This window comes from Trachurus japonicus, chromosome 3 (assembly GCF_045865225.1).
Source record: "Trachurus japonicus isolate A0001 chromosome 3, Traja_1.0".
Classification (NCBI taxonomy): Eukaryota; Metazoa; Chordata; class Actinopteri; order Carangiformes; family Carangidae; genus Trachurus; species Trachurus japonicus.
The window spans coordinates 12,478,663-12,486,983 of record NC_140909.1 but is presented as its reverse complement, the minus strand read 5'-3'; the positions used below and the strand labels follow the sequence as shown (position 1 = coordinate 12,486,983).

The 8,321-nt window shown below is 43.0% G+C and overlaps 1 protein-coding gene across 1 annotated transcript; it reads left to right on the top strand.

The window, feature by feature from the left end:
- The first annotated feature begins 396 nt into the window (after positions 1 to 396).
- LOC146989679 (lysosomal protective protein) lies at positions 397 to 6,570 on the top strand. The gene is made up of 11 exons (XM_085762386.1): positions 397 to 644; positions 2,555 to 2,666; positions 2,768 to 2,905; positions 3,001 to 3,159; positions 3,329 to 3,420; positions 3,706 to 3,790; positions 3,876 to 4,028; positions 4,122 to 4,267; positions 5,106 to 5,268; positions 6,193 to 6,282; positions 6,382 to 6,570. Exons 1-11 carry the CDS (start codon positions 478 to 480, stop codon positions 6,463 to 6,465), a joined length of 1,389 nt encoding a protein of 462 aa, XP_085618512.1. The 5' UTR covers positions 397 to 477; the 3' UTR covers positions 6,466 to 6,570.
- The last annotated feature ends 1,751 nt before the right edge of the window (positions 6,571 to 8,321 follow it).

The following is an 8,321-nucleotide window of genomic DNA, read 5'->3' as shown; positions in this document are numbered from 1 at the left end:
AAAAAAAAGAAATACAGTAGACTACATACACTTAAAGTAAAGTAAACAAAATAGAATTAAAAGGTTGTCAAAGTCAGATCATTATATGGTCTTTGACAAGTTTGGACTTAAAAATGTAGGGACTTATTATAAAGTTGAAGCATGTGAAGACGGGTGGGGTCTTTAGAGATTTAGCTTTATGAATAAAGAATTTGCCTAAGATTAGTAAAACATTTATCATTATAAGTCCAGTTGTTTATCTTTTAACATAACGCCAAAAGAGGACATGCATTACTCCTCTTTTATTTACTTGCTTCAATTGTTGTTCAGGACTTCCGGGTGGAGTCAGGCGCTGGCGGTCACGTGACCCGACCAGGAGTCACATGACCCGCTGGTCTGGTTCATCATGCGGAGCTGCAGCTGAGCTCAGGGCTGTGGAGGAAGTAAACTGTCGAGCCTCTTGTTTTCCTGTCGTCCAAACAGACTCGACCTGCGGTGATGTTGGCCCGGGCTTGTTTCCTGCTGCTGTCGGTGCTGCAGCTCGGCTCGCGGGCTCAGTACGCTCCGGACGAGGTGACTCACCTGCCGGGGATGGGGTTCAAACCCAGCTACCGACAGTGGTCCGGCTACCTGCAGGCACGGCCGGGGAAGTTCCTCCACTACTGGTGAGAAAACTGGTTTCACTCAGGTTGAAGTACTAAAGATGCAACAGCAGCCACACACACACACACACACACACACACACACACACACACACACACACACACACAGAAAAAACTACCAAAGTAAAATTGTTCATGTAGCCTATCAAAAGTTTCTGTGTGTTATCACAACAATCACTTCAGCGTGTTGATCATCAGTTACTGGGCAGGTTGTTTTCTTGATTAGCTAGTCTATGTCTGAAAGTCCCAGCTGAAGTAAAATATCCCCATATCAGAAAAGAAACTAACTTTGGTTGGGAAGTTACAACACACTGAAGCAAACATTAAAGTGCAGTGCACTATGGAAATATCACCTTTTGAAGGCTCTTTTGCCTTCTGGCCCCCCAAATGTGAGGATTTACATACAAATCTGTACTTTTCAGACTCCTGAGGTTGAAATACATGTGCTATTACGAGCTGTTTCCTCAGTTGTCTTACAATGATTTCATCATTAGCATTAATATTAATATATTAAAGGGACAGGAACTGAAACCAGCCGTACTGAACAGAGCTGTGATGTTTGATCCTTGGGGTATTTTGACTGAAGCATGTCACAGCCATGTCTTTAAGACACCTGGGAACTGTTTAAATTTGTGGAAAAGGGGAATAATATTTCTCCTTTAAAGTGTCCTCAGATGTTGATGTGCTGTAACTTTATTATTCATGAGCCTTGAATAAATCCTTGCAGAAGGTGGTGTGCAATGAACACGATGGGTCTCATTCATGAAACGTGAGTAAATCTGTGTGTAGATTTGCACATAAAAGCTCACTCTACTAAAACTCTACTCCGGATTCATGAACGGTGCGGTAAACTCAGATTTGATCGTAAACAGGTGTGTAAGATGATGAATGCCAACCCATCGTAACCTAACAACACGCCCCCGGTGATCAGCAATTAGCATAGATCTCCATGAATAGCCATATAAGGAGATCCTGACCACCATATTAGGAGGTAGGTGCATCCTGCTCACCTGCGGCCATGATGCAAACGAGGAAAGAGGGAGAGAGAGAGGGATAAAAGAGAGATCGGGGATCAAATTCATTTTGGGTGAAGTAGAGTCCAGAAAAAATATTTAATTCTCTTCTGTTGGTAGTGGTGTGACTGGGACAGGTCAAAGGCTGGAGGGAAGAAACAGATTTAGTGAATTAAGTAGGCCTATCCTTGGTTTATTAAAGAACTGTTTAAGAAGTAAAGCCAGAATAGTTCGATATGAAACATTAAAAAAAAAAAAAACACAACTACAGAGCTACAGCAGCGACGGTAGGGGGAGGTTCTTCACAGCCTCAGCTGTATAGGAGCATGGTTGTATCAACAAGTTATAGGCTATAGGCAGGTTATATTGTTACAGAAGCACCAGCCGTCTGTCACAGCTCCATCCAAACCGGTGCTGACTGCGCTGCTGTGCAGGGTGAAGTGTGCGTCCACCGAGCGTGTAACAACACAAAAAAGTTTTTTCCGGTTTTATATCAGATTATTATCATCATAAGATGGAGCCTTGACGTGTTTGTGCGTGTCCGATCCCTAAAACGTCTCTCTCTCCAAATATTTCTAATTGTTTGTCATGTTTAAATTACGTGTTTCAAAGGCGTCGGCGTATTTTGAACATGAGAGAGTAATACGGATTAAAATTGTAATTTTCAACAGTGACAAGCAGTATTTATTTGCATTCCTACATTTACACAAGCGCTACACACAGTCCGGAGCAGGTGTAGATTTTCTGAGTAGCTACGAAAAAATCAGCACTACTAAAAGAATGATGAATGCGGAAATCCACGTAAATTTGCGCTGCTCAGGGTTTACACGCAAATCCGTGCTGCTCACGTTTCATGAATGAGACCCATTGTCTGCCTCTGGTTTCTTGTCTCCTCTGCAGGTTCGTGACCTCCCAGAACGACCCAGTCAAAGACCCCCTGGTGCTGTGGCTGAACGGAGGTCCAGGCTGCAGCTCGCTGGATGGATTCCTGTCGGAGAACGGGCCTTTTCACGTGAGCATGTTCACCGTGTGTGTGCGTGTGCGTGTGCATAACTTCACCTGTACAGTGCATCAAAGTGACTCTGACTCGTCACTGTGGGCTCTGATTTTCAGGTGAACGATGACGGGGCGACGCTGTACGAGAACGCGTTCAGCTGGAACAAGATCGCCAACGTGCTGTATCTGGAGTCTCCTGCAGGAGTGGGATTCTCCTACTCCGACGACAAGAAATATGCAACTAACGATGATCAGGTCGGTGTGGTCTTGAGAGAGAAGTAACGGGAGATTTTTTACAAGAGATCAAACTGGGATAAGAACGAAGTCATCTCATGTTGTTCTTCTCTTAGGTGGCTGAAGATAATTACAAAGCCCTCCAGAGCTTCTTTGTCAAGTTCCCAAATTTCACCCAGAATGATTTCTTCATCTTCGGAGAGAGTTACGGTGGGATTTATGCACCGACCCTGAGCCTGCAGGTGGCCACAGGAGCTGCCAAAATCAACTTCAAGGTGAGCTGCCGATTGTCTCCAGCCTCAGATGTTTTGCTCAGCAGCACCATCAGCTGCTCATTGTCAGTACTTCACAGGCCTTTGGCTGAGTGAAGCCACTGACTAATGGGGAATTATACTGTAAGACGCTCTAACACACGTTTATATTTGACTGTTTACTTGTTCTCAGGGCTTTGCGACGGGAAATGGTCTCAGCAGCTTTGATCTCAATGACCAGACTCTGGTTTACTTTGGTTATTATCACGGCCTCTTTGGAGAAGAGTAAGTGACGCCTTGTAGCTGAAGCTTAATACAAACACGATTTCTTTATTAATCCCCAAAGGGAAATTAGTTAGATTTTTACTATGAGGTAAGATGAACAAAAAACAAAATGCTAGTGTGTTCTCCCCACACATGCTGGCTACTGAGTTTTCAGAGGAAAGAAAAGAGAGGTAATTGTCTTATGTGACTTGTGGCAGTAAAATAATTGCAGATGTAATATAATAAAAGACTCCCTGTATTTCATGTGGTCATTTGTCATTTTACAGCCTTGTTTTTTTTGCGCAGGTTGTGGCGTGATCTGAACACAGACTGCTGCGAGGACGGGATCTGTAATTTTTACAACTCCAGTTCAAAGACCTGCCAGACGCTGGTACATATGCATCTGTTTCTTCAGTATTCAGCAGGGATTTCCTGGTGCTAAAAAAAAATACTTTGTTCTTTCGTCTCCGCCTCAGGTGACCAGGGCTTTTCATATTGTGTATGAAATCGGACTTAATGAGTACGCCCTCTACTTGGATTGTGAGGGTCAGGCACGATCCCACAGAGGCTACGAGAGGACCATGACTCATCTGTTCAAGAACTACAGGAAACATCCACACACACACAAAGTGAGCATTCCCCTCTTTAACTCAACACCTGTGTTTTAAATTCTTGTTGTCTTGCAGCGTCAATGATTAACATCTTTTTTTATTTTAATGAAGTCTCTCTACAGAGCGTCTCCCTCCGTGTCTCTGGGCGAAGTCCCTCCGTGCATCAACAGCACGGCTCAGATGAACTGGCTGAACAGAGGAGATGTGAGAAAGGCTTTACACATTCCAGATGTGCTGCCACCATGGGACATCTGCAGGTGTGTTATTTCTAAAATAATGAATTATCAAATGATTATCATCACTGATCATTATGCTGCATCCCTCAAGCCTTTAATGCACCACTGGGAAAATAACAGGGAGCTGCGATTTCTCTTTGTATCACAATATGATATCCGATCTCATCTTCTCACCACCATTAGATGTATTACTTTTATACAGACTTTTATTATACAACACACTGTGTTTGTGTACAAATTGAATGTAGCACATGACCGGCTTGTTGAGAGCACACAACATATTTTCTTAGACACTATGTAAATGATAAATGGACTTGCACTTATGTAGCACTTTTCTAGTCTTACTGACTGCTCAAAGTGCTTCACAATACTTGCTACATTCATGGGATACTTCACTGTCATGCATACATCACCACACACACACACACACACACACACACTCGTATATACACTGATGGAGCAGCATTGGGGCCTGGAGGAGCCAGAGATTGAATTACAGCCCCTCTGATTTGTGGACGACCGGCTCTGCCTCCTGATCCACAGCTGCCCCGCAGTGATCCAACGGAAACAGAAATAATGTATCTGTCCCACAAGAAATCATTTGAGGAAAATTGTTTCTCAGATAAAAAATTACAAACAGTTCATGGGTGCTCATTCAAACAATCTGTCATAACGCAAAATATGTTAGGGGAATGATTATAAAAGGAGAGGAGACACAAGTTCATGGCATCATCTATACACAAAATAAATCCTCGCACCTCAAAATTTCATAGGCATGTTCACAAAACGGCTGCTGCAGGTCACACACTGACCAGGTAATCAGCTGTTTTTCATGATGACAACAAACTCTTAATTGCAGTGATGTTGTTGGAGAGCAGTACACCACCGTGTACGCAACAATGAGGGATGTGTATCTGAAGCTGCTGTCTCTGGGCGTGCGGGCGCTGGTCTACAACGGAGACACCGACATGGCCTGCAACTTCCTGGGAGACCAGTGGTTTGTGGAGGGACTTGGCCTGAAGGTATAGGAACTTAGACAATCTTTAAAGGGATACGCCAACATTTTTTTTTTCGTGTCTTGCCTCACTCCCGCGTCCATGACAAGCAGATAGACACCATCCTTTCGACTGTGCGTGCAGTAACAAGGGAGATAGACCCCGTATCGCCCGTAATTAGCTTAGCTCAAACGCTGGAAGTGCATAGGTAGTGTTAGCCTGCCTCCTACCCGAGCCGAAACCAGCAGCCAGAAGCTGATTTCATTTTAGCTCTAAACTCTGTAAATATATCACTTTATCGACATTTCAAACATTTTTAGGTGAGAAAGTAGCCGTTTAGATCAGCAGTGTGTCATTAATTTGTCTAAATACCAGCTGTTTACAATTTTGTTCGGACGAATTCGGCGCTACTCAAGCTAGCCGTTGTGACCAACGCACTTCCGGTTACTTCCGGTTACTTTCACAAAATAAAACACCCGTTGCCCTTTACATACAGAAAACCATGAGGATAGAATTTGTGTTTTTACTTTGAAATAGGAAGCTAACCTACCCTCGATGTAGCTAGCTTGAACCAAAATAAACCGTCTTTGCTTGAACCCTCCGTTTTGACCGATCTCGTCCCGTTACCGGCATTTGACCGCTCAAGATGCCTTACCGGAGAGTTTTGTCAGCTCTGAGACGAAGATCGGTCCGTCAGTTTCCGTTTAGAGTTGCTGAAGAGTGTCTCTGTCACTTTAGGTGGAGGCTAATTAAGCTAATTAGCGGTGCGCCAGCTCTGCCCATATCTCCCTTGTTACTGCAGGCACAGTCGAAAGGATGGTGTCTATCTGCTTGTCATGGACTCGAGAGTGAGGCAAGACATGAATTTTTTTTTTTTGGCGTATCCCTTTAACATCAAAATCTCAAATACACAACCAGGTACAACTCTGTGACACCAATAAATGTTTTCAGGCAACCACCAAGTATCGGAGCTGGCTTCATCAGGACCAGATCGCTGGTTTCTACCAACAGTTTGGGAACGTAACTTTCCTGACAGTCAAGGTAACCACCAGTGTGTCATTTACTGTCTACCATAGAAGCATGGTGGCTTCCTGTTCTTTAGGTTGACGATGTGAAATACCTCTGTAACGTGTTTTTCAGGGCGCCGGTCACATGGTTCCTCAGTGGGCTCCAGGTCCAGCTTTCCACATGTTCAAGTCGTTCATAACAAATGGCTCCTACTGAGTCGTGATGAAAACCGCTGCGTGCAGAGTCGAGAAGAAAGAGGTGAATGCTGATCTGATCTTCATCTAAGATACATAATGTAAACAAACTGATTGCCCTTAAACTAATATCACACATAAATGATGTTTTCTGTTCTTATGGCAAAGGGATAGTTCAACATTTTGGCAAATTCGCCTATTGCCATAATCCCTATAGTCATAGCAGTAGGTTCATTACCTTTAATTGTCGGTGTATGTTGTTTTGAGATCCACGGGGCAGAGACGTGAGCTGCTCAGTGAATACAATGGAGGTGAACGGTCCCTCATAGCTCATCAAATACACAATCCAACAACTGCAAAACTCTCTCATGGACAAGTTGTGTGACCTGCACATTCACATTATGAAATAATCATGTAACATAACGAGACAGAGTTGTTTTCGTGGCAAATGCGTAGCTGGAACTACACAAGTATTTCTGAGTTTCTGCTTCATGTGTCGTTAAGTTACATAATTATAGATTATTATCTCATAGCGTGGTGAATGCAGATCACAACTTGTCCACGAGAGCGTTTTGGTGTTGTTGGATTGTGTATTTGACGATGGACAGAGGTCAATGTACCGTTCACCTCCATTGTGTTCGCTGAGCAGCTCACGTCTCTGCCCCGCGGATCTAAAAATAGCTTGCACCGACAATTAAAGGTAATGAACCTACTCCTATGACTATAGGGATTATGGCAATAGGCAAATTTGCCAAAATGCTGAACTATCCCTTTAAGATTCACTGTGCTGGTGGAGGAAAAATACGTTGAACCTCTTGATTTAATAAGTAGTCAAACATTTTTTAGGATGTTTCATCATTTCACAGCATCTCTACTGGATTAAGGTCTGAGCCCGTCCAGGCCCCGAGGTAGCAAAGTTTTAACCGTGACCTCTGGGAAGAGATACTTTCATGTTTGTATGCAGCTCCTTTTTTTTTTTTTTTTACATCAACAAATGATTCAACCCTATTTCCAGCCTCAGTTTCATCACTCGCCATTATTTTTGGTGTGTGAGACTGATGAACTGAGCTTTTACGCAGCACTAATGACTCCTTTAGGCCTTTAGTTGTTGTTTCTCTGAGGTTCTTTATCACCTCACTGAGCCTGAGTCATCACTGCACTAAATCATCTCCATCCACACACACGGTTTGTCTGACTGTGGACTGATGAAAATCTAAACTCTTTGAAGAGACTCTGCAGCCCTTTCACCTTTTATGCAAATCAACAATTCTTCAGATCTTTTTGTGAAGCAGGGTTCAGGAAAACAGATGTCTCCTATGAATATAAAACTAAAAATATTTTTACTTTTTACAAAAGCGGCTCTAACCCACACTCCCCGTCTGGTTTCTTTGATCGGACTCCTGATCACCTCTGACTCCAGTTGACGTCATTAGCCGAGAGGTTCACACGCTTTTTCCAACCTGCAGATTGAGTTCAGAATTGAAACTTGGATGAATATCAACCCAAAAGACAAACTCAGGTATTCACTTAACTTTCTTGCCACCTGCACTGACCACTTGTTCGATGGTACGCTTTTCTCAGGGAAGATGAATTTAGAGGGAAAAGGACTGTTTCTTATTCTTATGATTGCTGTTGTTTTTGCAGTGCGGTTTGTTGAAGTTTTAGACAAAGACACTTTTCCCACTGCAGTCGAGTGCCAACTTTGAGATTTGAGGATGTTACAAGGATCAAAACCAACTGAGCAGATTCATGTTTAATAACTTTTTGTGCCTTCGGTCTTTATTAAACACGTTTATTAATTTTGGATTGAGATTAACTGACTGATTTGATCATTTAAGGACATTTGGTTTGACCTTTTGAACTATTTGTTTGCCTACT

Bases quoted from the DNA above. Each gene is read 5' to 3' on its own strand.
- LOC146989679 (XM_085762386.1), top strand. From the start codon at position 478: ATGTTGGCCCGGGCTTGTTTCCTGCTGCTGTCGGTGCTGCAGCTCGGC. The intron at 2,667-2,767 runs GTGAGCATGTTC...TCTGATTTTCAG, and splicing joins CGGAGAACGGGCCTTTTCAC to GTGAACGATGACGGGGCGAC. The intron at 2,906-3,000 runs GTCGGTGTGGTC...TTCTTCTCTTAG, and splicing joins ATGCAACTAACGATGATCAG to GTGGCTGAAGATAATTACAA.